At 39.7% G+C, this 12,020-nt stretch overlaps 1 protein-coding gene across 15 annotated transcripts in view; it reads left to right on the plus strand.

Annotated features, from left to right (window-relative positions):
• The window catches only part of plekha7a (pleckstrin homology domain containing, family A member 7a), a 198,178-nt gene that overhangs the window by 133,385 nt on the left and 52,773 nt on the right, over nucleotides 1-12,020 (plus strand). For 13 of the 15 annotated variants that reach the window (XM_038294821.1, XM_038294822.1, XM_038294836.1 and 10 more), the window contains one exon: nucleotides 5,062-5,162. In XM_038294821.1, the coding sequence (XP_038150749.1) occupies nucleotides 5,062-5,162 (101 nt within the window). Of the gene's footprint in view, nucleotides 1-4,773; nucleotides 4,891-5,061; nucleotides 5,163-8,837; nucleotides 8,974-12,020 lie in introns of those variants that run through there. The other 2 variants (XM_038294833.1, XM_038294834.1) reach the window with 2 other exon arrangements.

Consider the following 12,020-nt stretch of genomic DNA (forward strand, 5'->3'; position numbering starts at 1 on the left):
AACGTCCACCCTAACCACTAAATTCTTCAATCACTATATACAGTGGGGACTATATAATGGACTTTATAGCAAATTCATTTAACTGACCGTTTAGAAAGGTGATCACTGCTTTTTGCTCACCATTAGTCACGTAACTCATCCTCCACTGTATGGTGCCTGCGCCTCAGTTGTTATTAGTCGCCGCTGTTGGGTAGCTATGGTGACAGCAGGCCGCTGTGACGGCACATCCCATAATGCTTTGCGAGGAGAAATCTCCGTGCAAAGCATTCTGGGATGTATCTGCCTCTACCGAGGCTTTTTTTTCTTCACATACACTCCGTAGACACTTTTTTTTGTTACGACCCTCTGCCATTTTTTAAAGAACCAAGGTGAGAAAGGTGACCTTCAATGACTGTCTAATACCGTAGCTCACCACAGATTTACGCCTGAAAGTGTGCATGCGCAGGAAATGATAGCTAACGGGACAAGCACGTAGCACAACTAGGAGGACCACTTATTTAGATGATCCACCAGCAAATAAAACATTGTCATCTATTCCTTTACATTTCAAACCTAGTAACTAGTTGTTCCATCAGTGTTTGAGATAACATGTTGAGGGTTTGAAGGAGTTTGGTCTCAAAATGTTTTAATTACCTGAATTGATCTCTTTTGAGGTTTTTATTTTTTATGTGAGCTTAAGCTCATGAACCGATTGCAGGACCGCCCTCTTCAGGATTTTACATTCTGGTTCAGATTCGAATCCCACTTACCATCGAAATAGCCTTTCTGCTCCTGAACGCAGCAGAACGGTCCCAGACCATGATGCTACCATCATCCTGTTTTTTGATTGTAGATGGGATTTTCTTTTACCGTACTAGTACGGCGCTATCACACCTTGATGATTTAGCCAGCCTATGTCAACATAAGAAAAATTTTGTAAAAGCGCTGCTGTTTATTGGATAAGTTATGGGTACATTTTATGTATGTTATTAGCATGCTTATACATGGCGAAGTACGTCCCAAAGTATGCCAGCGTATGCTCATTCGTGCGCCATAACTTACAGGTAAGTTACCTGATCGTTGACACATGTTAAGTACAAGTTACTCATAAGTTGTGGTGTTATCATTCCCATCATATGGTGAGTATGAATGAGTGTGATGGATCCTCCCTGCATTCAAGCGCACAGCCATGACCAACAAACTTCCCAGCTGACATGACACAAAATCTGCTGCGACTTCAAACAGATTCAGCAGATTCTCTCTTTTTTTTTTTTTTTTTTTTTTTTTTTTTTTAAGCAGGCTGTAAACGGCAGCTAGTTATTAATACCACAACTACAAAGTTCAGAGAGATCTTTTTCTTGTGCATTTTATGCAAGCCGGGCACCTGCGGGCACCCCCCTAAGGACACAGGGTTGTGACATTTCATGGGCATTTTGCTGCCGTTCGTTATGCATAAGTCAGGCTGTCATTGGACACAACTTCTGGACTCGTTATGAATACTCTGTGTATACGCCCAAAATCGAAGAAATGCATAAAGTTCAGCGTATGCCAGCATTTTAGAAGATTCTGAGACATCAGGCATACACTGGCTAAATCAGCAAGGTGTGACTGGGGATCAGTTTCATTCTGATCTCCTCAGTCCTCAGAATAAAAGTATTTTTTGGCTAATGTGAATAGGCCTTTGAGTTTATATGAACTATTTCTTTTTTTTTATTTGTCCATGCTTTCCCCTCAGAACCCTCAAATATGGCCGTTATTGCTACATTGTTTTCTTTCATGACAGAAATTTTAAAAATGTCTTATTTATTAAATTTGGCCTGGTATGAAATTTTAAAGAGGGCCTGAAACATTTAAGTGTGAACCTTTACACCATCTTGTGTGAGACGTGAGGTGATTCACCAATAGATGCGAGCGACACACAGACTGGCTTGTGCATGTCTCAGTAAAACTGCAGGTTATGTTTTATTAAGGTGTGGAAAACACACAAAAAAATCTCTGAAACCTTATTTTACTTTAGATGGAGGGATCTTTCAATCTGTGAGAGAAAGGCAGAATTTTACGGTGGTGTTCTATGAGCAATAATCAAAATCATTTATGCTTCTTTCAGCACTTGCTATGCCCATCCATCTAACCCTTATTATTCTTTAAAAACTCAATCTGAACTGGAATGGTTCGTCTGTCTCTTTAGCCTCCACCCCACAGTGGATGAGGTCCTGCTGAAGTTTCTGTAAATATGTCTTCATCTCACAGTGATTCACATACCTCTGCAAGCATCTCTCAGCGGTCCCTCATTTTACTCTCTGCAGTGTTTGTTACTTTTAAGCCGCTCTCAGCCCTCAGTAGGTGAGGCCATGCTTTATTTCCTTTAAATTAACCTAAAATTGGGTTTGCTTAATAAAATTTGGTTTTGCCTTTTTTTCTTTTTTGGAAGTCAAATATTGTCTTTGGCAGTTTGGGCTGCAATAACTGAAGCAGCTATGCTGTAATATGCCAAGTGTTCATTTTTCATTGTAATGAAATTTTCCATGAGAAAGATCTGCATGCTCAAGGTACGAACTCCACATTTACACACACAGTTCTTACTGAGTGCTAATAGAGGACGCAGGGGACAGAAACATTCCTCTAACTGCATCCCTCTTCTTCACAGTATTCCTTTATTTTTATAGATGAATATTAAATAAGCACAACTGTACCTCAAGTTATTCTTTCCCCTCTGTTTCAGTCATATTACAACCAGCAGCTGTGATGTTTTCTGCAGAGGTTATCTCTGATAGACCACAGCAAAGTACTTAACAACTAAACACAGTAAAACATCTGATGTATTTAATGCTGTTGTTTAGTCTTATATGACCCTATTAATTAGACCCTGAATTAATTCCAAGATGACCTCAGAAGTCCCCGTATGATTAGTATAGTTACAGCCGTTGTGTTTAGACCAGTGGTTCTTAGACTTTTATTTTTGGATGCCCCAAAATATTTTCGTGACCTGCATATTTTTCAACAGTACAACAAAGAAAAGTCAACTGCGTTAAATGAAATATTGCATAAAACTACAATCTTCTTTAAATCACCAAACTGATGTCCCTCAAAGTGTTATTGTTGCAATATTATCTGATATTTTGTATTTATGTTACAGAATTCATCACTGCTGTTAATACAGCTGAAAAAGAATAACTCTCATAACTCTCAAATTCATTTCTTCGCCTCGCCAGCCAGACTCATTTTCACAGCACATCAGTCTGGAAAGGAAGGGAATAGAGCCTGATTTCAAAGGCAGGACTCAAGAATCTGCAGAAGAAGTTTAGAACTACTGATGTGAAGCAAAAACACCTTTTTGTTCAAAGAAAACATCTGAAAGCAGCCAGTTGTTTAAAATGTAATAATCCAAACTTTGTCTAAAACAATAAATCGGATTAATCAAGATTAATCGATTATTGAAATAATCGTCAACTAATTTAGTAATCAATTAACTGGAGTGTGGAGACTTTAAAACATGACTTAGGCTGACAGAGCGACACACTTAGAACAGGAATTATACCAAGATTGTAAAAAAATGTATAAAAGTTTTGCATGTAAGACAGAAAATGTTTTCGTCTATGAATCTGCTCTATCCAGAACTCCTCAAGTGGAAATGTTTTAGTTTCACCTGGTTTAATTCTGTAAAAGATCTTCTTTAAGGAACCTTTTGCCTTCTGATTAGAAGTCGATTAATCAAGAAAATACTCAATTCGCAAAATAATTAGTTGCAGAACTAATCCAAACAGCTCTAATATAACAATAAGAGCATCAATAAAACATTGCTCTGTTATCTTGACTGTTGTGGTTACAGAAAAGCGTTGTTGCATCATGGGCCCGCCTCCCGTGCTATGATTGGTCCAGCCTGTTTCAGAGTGTTAATTCCTCATCCTGAAATCAACAGTATGAGACAGTTTTACACCGGCAAAGACATGGCCGTCCACCTGCTAATCTGACAGGACTAATCAGGGGAATATCCATGGTTACCCTGGAGGAGCTGCTGAGAGGCACAGCTCAGTCTGTCAGGACAGCTAAAAGCCAGAACAAAAAGCAACTTTTTTGCCAGAACTCCAAATATTATTTTGTCCCTAACACTAGAAAACATAGTGGTGGCAGCATCATGCTACAGGGATGCTTCACCTCAGGACTGTGTGCTTTGTGAAGAACACACAACTTAAGCCATTAGTTGTACAAACCTTTTTGAACCATACTCTAAATGCATTGAAACTTTTTCTGCAGGTTTTACTTAATGACTCAGAGGTGATTTTTAAAAAAGAAACACATTTTTCCACTCATGTCACAATAAAGTCCAGCTTTTTGTCGGACTTTATTCAAACTCCAGCTTATAATGTGTGTTTGTAATTGAACTCATACCAGCTCAGCATTACTCCATGTGTGGAAGGTGGTGCTCCAGTAAGCAAAGACACGGCATGGCATCCCGTCCACCATTTACGGAATGCCTCCTCCAAAGACCCTTGTTTTATTTTTAACTAACTGACCCTTAAATCCACGGCGTCACTTATCACCTCCCATCCAAACACTCAGAGTCACCAACATGTGGCACGCACACCTTTTTATATCATGAATTAATCATTAAACACTCTCCATCTTGTAATTCTCTGAGACAGTATTGGTGGACAGTAAATGTTCAGGGTTGTGTAAACCTAGAGGGATGTTTTACTTTTCAATGAGCAGCTTTAAGCGTTCAGACTAACTGAGGGTGAAAGGTCAGGATCTGGATGTTGTCAGTCACGGTCCTTACTAATATAGAAAGATAAACGTGCGTTTGGGGTGATGTCAGCGAGGGGAAGTAGCAGGCTGCCAGCTGGAGCCGGCGGCGTTTACTCTGCTGCTCATTTAGCTTCTGGCACATCGCCGTCCAAGCCGAGACAGCATGTAAGTGTTATGATACTGGTGGCAGGCAGGGCTGAAATTAGTGGGTGATGAGTGATACTTATTTTATTGGCCCTTCCTTTCCTCTCTATCTTTATGGCTGTTTTTCCTCACCTACCCCGCCCTGATTATCCTGCCCCTCCCTCCATTCCCTCTCTCTTTCTCTGTCCGCAGACAGCAGAGAGGAATCGGTGTTGGGCAGTATTCCTCTGCCCAGCTATGTCATTTCACCCGTGGGACCCGAAGATCACATCAGCCGCAAGTATGCCTTTAAGGTACGCCTCTCCCTGCTGTGCACACGCTTTCTATGCTGTCTGGTCTTTCTTTACTCTAATGTGATTTTTAGTTATTTTAGACCGAAGATGAAACATTTTGCTATAAATTATTTAAAAAAACTGTTAATTTCTCAGCTTGTCAACTTGGGTGCAGATGCATGGGTTGAGCCATTCCACTTAAATCCACCGAATATATTTAAAGTTTAAAGCTGTGATTATGGAAAATAAAGATAGGATCCTGAAATGTTAGTTTGATGCTGTTCATAAGTGACAGCGGTTGAATGGAGCGCATTAAACCAAAGATATTCGGTCCTGATGGACGGATAAAGGGTTTTTATTTCCACTGGACCCACTTGAGATAAAATGTCTACACTCCATGCTATTTAAAGCTGAGAAGTTTCCACCTGAGTTATTTCTGTCGTTTCTGGCTTAGAGGCTCCTGAGATACTTCAGCGCTGGAGGCCAGTGTGGCACCTTTGAAATTTTCCACATTTTTTCATGTAACCAAACTGGATTTTTTTTTGTTTACTTTTGTTGGGATTTTAAGTAATAAAATGAGACAAGAAGAAACAAGACAAGCTTTAGGGAAAGCCTTCGTGAATCAAGGTGTTATAAAAAAATCTTTTACACAGCAACTTTTTTATTGCACGGAGCTGGCAGGCTCGCACCTCCGCAGACCTTTGCCCGAAGGTTCAAGGGCAGAGATGTTGACCAACTCTGACCAGTTTCCTTGTCCTTCCTGATGGAACGCATCCCCGCAGCATGATGACTCCACTACCATGTCTCACCATGTTGCTGTTTTACTGCCCTTCCCTCTTGAGCGGAGCATCTTCTTGAATTTTTCTGTGACTTTTCAGTTTTTTTGATTGCCTAGTTTCCAGGCCTCTTGGCTGGCTCTCTGATTCACGCAGTTCTTGCCTTCGTTCTGGGTTGATTCCGGCGGATGGCCATGTCTCTGTAGCTTTATCCTCTCCTTTAGGCAGATGAGGCGCATCACTCTAAATGATGCTCTAAGCTTGTGATGAAGCTGGGTAACCTAACCCCGCTATAATCATCTTTCTCCCTGACTTGTCTGCTGTGTTCCTTGGTTTTCCTGATGCTGTTTGTTCTCTGTTGTCCTCCATCAAACCTCTGGGGCCTTCAAAGCACAGCAGATTTTATAATGAGGCTTAACTACATAAGGAGGAGACCATTTAAGGAGAACTGTCTTCTGAAGATATTTCTGGCCCAGATTTTATTTTAAGGTTTTAGGAGCAGAGGGGTCCGAATGCCAGTTACAAGGCTTTAATTTGTAAAAAACAAATAATTTATCAATTTAGTTTTATATAACAATAATGAGCTAATTTGTTTGGGATTATTACATTGAATGCCACTAAAATACATTTAAATTTGAGAAAGATGTGTAAAATAGCTAAAGAGGTTCAGATATTTTGCATGTTATAAGATCATAAAAGTATTTTTATGAGCAGAAATTTTGCGGTTTAAATCCCGATGCAGAGTTTTTTCTCTTTTTAAAAGAGTATTGTTGTTCATTACTTGGTTTTCCATGCAGTGTGGCTCACACCTGTTTTTCTAGTTCCTTTTAAAATCAGAAAAAGTTCGTAAAACACTCTCATTTATGTGCATGAATGTGTTGCATCCTAGTTTAGCTGCAGCCTATTTTCTATCAGCAGATAGCCTAACGGATTCATTTTAACCTGGACAGTGAAGACTGGCCTTTCGTCTTAAGGTGGAGGCCTTAAAAATGAAGCAGCTGATTTTCCTTAACCTAAGTTGTTGAGCAGAGTGTTGTGGCGATGCCTGTCACGCCTGCAGCCTTTGGACCTTGTTCTTAATTGAACCATGTGCAAAATGTGATTCTTCCAGCAGGCTTATCGCTGCCCTCTCTACTATCTGGATAAGAGAGTCTGCTTGATCGTTAAATTACGTTCATAAGCAATAAGACCAAAGTCCTTTCAACCTCCCTGTTTATAGACTGTAAGCGTTGCTATAATTTTTCCTCACTGCAAATCCATACAACACAATAATAGTTCAAAATCATATATAAAAAAACAAACATGAAAAGCCAGCCAAGTAGGGTTTTTTTTGCTGCAAGATTTAGTTTGAACCAAAGTAGAGTTATGGTTAAAAATATAGCAAACCCCCTTTTATATATCAGCTCCTTATATGAGGTGAATCAGGGTTTGTCTTAGTAATGATCTGACTTTGTGTGCAAACACACTTTATTTATTAAACAAAATGAGAAAGCTGCTTCAGCACACCGTAACTGCTGGGTTTTATGCAGTTAGCTGCTCAGTGTCTTAGCACAAAAACAAGCTGGAAAGAGATGAGCAAAAAGCTCAAAGGTTTCCATATTCATCATGTAAGGGCTTTTAGAGCAGCAGCCCTATTCCAAACAACCTGGACTTCATCATTTTACAGGGAGCACGACTCATGTCAGACAGCAGGTAATCTTCACAATAGTCAGAAAATTATCTGAATGAACTGCATGACTATGGAAAACAATGCCCCCTTGGACAAATCAAACCATGCAGCTGAAGTACGCAGAAAACAAGCACCTGATGTAATGGTTTAGTTTCTTTGTGTTTCTCCTCGCAGCAAACACATCCGACATCTAAGCATTGATTAAAATGCTCTTATAAGCCTAGCTGGTCAGGCTCAGCTTTTCAGGTTTGTCTTCTTTCTTGTTGAGGAATTGACAACATTGGGGAATCTTTTAACTGTTTGTGCAATTTGAGAAATAATAAAAAAAAAAATTATTTTTCAAGAAAATGTAGAATTCAACTTTCCTTCTATTCTGAGATTAACAAAAGATGAAATCACTGCAATGAGTGCTGGACGGGTGGACGTCATTGTCTGTTTGCATCAGTTTCTTTGTGCTGCATTGTTGGTCTTTATCTTAGTCTTATTAGGGCGTATGGAGTAAATTCTGTTCCATTATTGTTGGAATCAAAGAAGACACTTTGTGAATGGAAATCCTCACGCCAACATTGAATAGTAAAATTGTTAGCTAACATCCAGCAGACCAGAAAGAGATTTACAAAAAAAAAAGAATTACTCAGAATAAAAAAACCTGAAAAAAAGATCAGCATAAATCAGAGAAAACTGTAATCTTAATCTTTTTTTGATTAAGAGGTTTTCTCTTTGTCTGCAACAATAATGGATCAGAATTGACTCTACACAGCTGCTTATCTTTAATGTTTTTAAGATGCATGTCAAATTTCAGAGCTTTTTCATCAGTTTAAACTTAGTGGAAAAAATAGTGGGCTTTTTTGCCTGTTGTAGTGAAACTGTTTTTATTTCTTCTTTCCATTTATTAAAAGAATTCAATATTTTAAACTAAAACAGACACTCCTATCCTTGGGTTATTTTGTTTGGCTGCTGACATTTTTATTCTCTTTGCAGGAATCTTATATATCTTCGCCAAACTGTTTACAGTTTAGAGTAAAATCAGCTCTGACCTAAAGCACTGATTATTAATGCTGAAGGCAGCTGATGAGGTCCTTTACATGTTGCTCTGTCTCAGTCATTAAATGCTTTTCTTCTTCATGATTCATGAGAGGTGACCCTGTTGCAGCTCACTAAGGTATAAAAACAAACTTTGATTTTAAAAATGGCGCCCAGCTCTGTGCAGCTCCCTGGATCCCCATTCAGCTGCATACAAACTCCTCCGCCCCCCTGCCACACTCCGTCCCCCCATTTACCAACCCCTCTCCCCTCTCTTGTTCCTATTGGCTGGCTGCCTGACTGGGACCTCCCTCCCTCCCTGTGAGTGTGTTGATCCATCCAGTGAAAGCCCTGTCATAAATAGGTACTGCTCTCTCTCTGCCAAATGTAAACCTTTTACATCCCTGTTGCCTGGCGTTGGTGTGGCTTTGTGTTTTAACTGGGAGAGAATATACAGCCGCTGTGTATATTCCTGTGTTTTGATGCATGCCTTGAGAATAATGTGTTATTTTAGCTCATGCTCCAGTTTACTGTCTGCGTCGTCTGATTTCATTTCTCATTGTTTGACTATCTCTCTCCTCATCTCTGTGGACCTCCCTGGTTTTTATTCCTGGTGTGCATCTATGTGTTCAGACCACCGTCTTCTCTCTGTTGCACCAATATGCAGTCATGGGGAAGAAAAACTTTGCTGTTTGTAACTTATGTCTCCAGAAAAGAGCAGAAAGGGGAGAAAAAAAATACATATTTGAGTAAGTCTTCTTGGCAACATGCAAACAGCCACCAAAATGTTTTTTACTTTAGTTTTTCTATCCAAAACAGCCAAAAGAAATTAAGCACATTGAGATTTGTTAATAAATCCAGAGTTTTCCCAGTTCTCCAATTTGCAGCTTCTTTAGGATTCGAAAGGGACAGTAGAAAATGGGATGGCAATAATTAAAGCAGGCGGTTTGTTTGTTGATCTGGAGCTTACAGGTGAGTATAGACCGACTAGAGCAATGACCTTTTAGAAGCAGTAAGTGCTGCAAATCAGTCAGGAAAGATTGTGTTGCAAAACTATTTTACGTAGAAAAAAAGTAAAGAGTTTTAGGAGAATATCATCTCAGTATGAACATACGAGGACAATGCAGGACAGAAGGAACTAAAGTGGAAATGTTGAACCGTAGCACTCCTGCTTGTGTTTGGAAAGAAAAAAAAAAAATATATATATATATAAGCAAAAGAAATCCAGGTTTAAATCCTGTTGTTGGTGTTTTTTTTTTTTTTTTTTGGGGGGGGGGGGGGGGGGGTATAGTACTTGATGAGGCCCCATTAAGAGAGCTATGCAGAACAAAAGTCTGTAAACCTTTAATGAACTGGAGCAATACTGCAAAGAGTGAGTGAAAATTCCTCCTCCTCCACAATGTGGGCGATGGATCCGCTTTAACAGAGAGCATTATGATTATTATTGTGGCTAAAGGCAGTTTTTTTTTCACAGAGCTTTTCCATTTTGGCTTCACACTTTATTTCAGACTAATGAATCTGAGGTGTTTTTCATTCTAAATGTGAATAATTTTAGAGCCCGATTAAATATAGATGTTTTATGTCCTGAGAAAAGAAAGGTTCTTCTCTTACTTCAACCCTCCAACATGATTTGACAGCATAATTTCACCAAGTGTTGCCCAGCTTAGATCCAGTGTTGTGCAGGAGGTAACCTATCTGGGGCTTATCGGTGAGCACACAAGCCACTCTTTAAATAGACTCGGACAAAACGACGGGACGTTTGTCAGTGGTTGTCCGAAAGCTGACGGACGAGCGCCATTGTAAGCTTTTTGTGTGTGTGTGTGAGAAGTAAGTGATATTTTCAGGCTTCAGCAGGGAGGACATGGAAACGGCAGGAAGTGATTCAGAAGGAGTGGAAAATACAAAGCCAAAATAATGAGAGGAAGCATTTGAAAGGACGCTGAGGGTTGGACCGATAAAGACTGGTTCCTGTGAAAGATGGAGCTGAAAGAAAGGGATTTTTTCTCTCTTTTTGTGCGTTCAGTCAAGCAGAGTTAAACAAACCTGGTGCTGAAGCAGATAATCAGGAACCGACTTAAATTTGTCACCAACTCCCACACACATCCAAACAGAGCAGTGTGAGCTTTGGGTGTGTAGGTGTGCTAGCCGTGCTCTTAGAGCTGAACGACCCTCTCAGCATTCCTGATCCAGGCAGCTGCAGACTACTGGTTTATTTCCACGTGTGTCTGAGCGCTCAGACAGGAACGCAGTTAATAAAGATCTCCTCTGTTTATGAACCTTTTTCACTCGCTATGTTTTTCTTCAGCTATTGCTTTTGTTGTTATATTTGCAGTTCATTAAGATTTGAGGTCAGGTGTGGTTCTTTAAAAGTGGCAGCCAAAGTGATATTTTACAGATATTGGTGCGCTCCCCTGTACGGCGCTCCTGCAGGTGCAGGGCTGCTGGAAGTCATTCTGAACAGTGGAATTTTTTTTTTTCTTTTGGACAAAAGACCTATGAGCCTATAGACCTATTTAAAATACAATAAAAATAAATAAGTAAATAGTTTGACATTCACTATTGCCATATACACTTCAGTGCACGTAACCAGGGTTTGTCATATCATCAGTTCTCAGGTGAATTAATGCGCTGTTAATTAAATTTCACAATAACATTATGGCAACGTAGATTTGGTCAGCTGACTTGAACCTGAGTCACTATGTTTATGTCACACGTGACTCTTATTAGCCCCAAAATACTTTTACGCAAACAGCAATGTTATAATTATATTATTATACTATTTGAACGTTATTGAACAGTTCTCCATTACACAAAGAACACAGGATCAAAGTAACACTCTAAAATACTATAATTACGTTAAACTGCATAAATAGATGCAGTACAGTGCGCAGCGGCACCATGCTCTCACTTTGAGCTACAGGCGGGGTGCCATGGTTACAGGTGTCCAAATGTTGAGATGCGCTCTGTGGTCGTGGAGATAAAGACTCTTATGAGCAGACAAATCCGAAATGTGTTTCTGTGCCATATTTCCTCCTTGGCTCTGTCATTAGTCTATGTACATTTACTAGTCTGCTGCCACGAGCGGGATACCTCTTTAACTTAGCGACCACTTGCTTGCTTGATGTTGCTATGACAACATATCTTCTGTGAACTTGTGTTCATTAGATACACATAATACTAAAATAGAAAAAGAAGTCAAAATAATTTCCCAAAATATCCATAAGAAATGCATAAGTTGTCTAAAGTATTTTTTATACAATTTCTTTAAATGTCCCTCTCACCACTTGGGGGTGCTGCAGCATGCCCAGCAGCATCAATTCCCGCTGCCATGTGCGGGTGTGTAAACATCCGACGTTTAGCCCGATCCACCGTCTTGCATCAAGTCGCCCTAGAAGAGTGCCATCTGTCAGG

This window comes from Cyprinodon tularosa, unplaced genomic scaffold (genome assembly GCF_016077235.1).
Source record: "Cyprinodon tularosa strain WSP-4 unplaced genomic scaffold, ASM1607723v1 ctg346, whole genome shotgun sequence".
NCBI classification, from domain to species: Eukaryota; Metazoa; Chordata; class Actinopteri; order Cyprinodontiformes; family Cyprinodontidae; genus Cyprinodon; species Cyprinodon tularosa.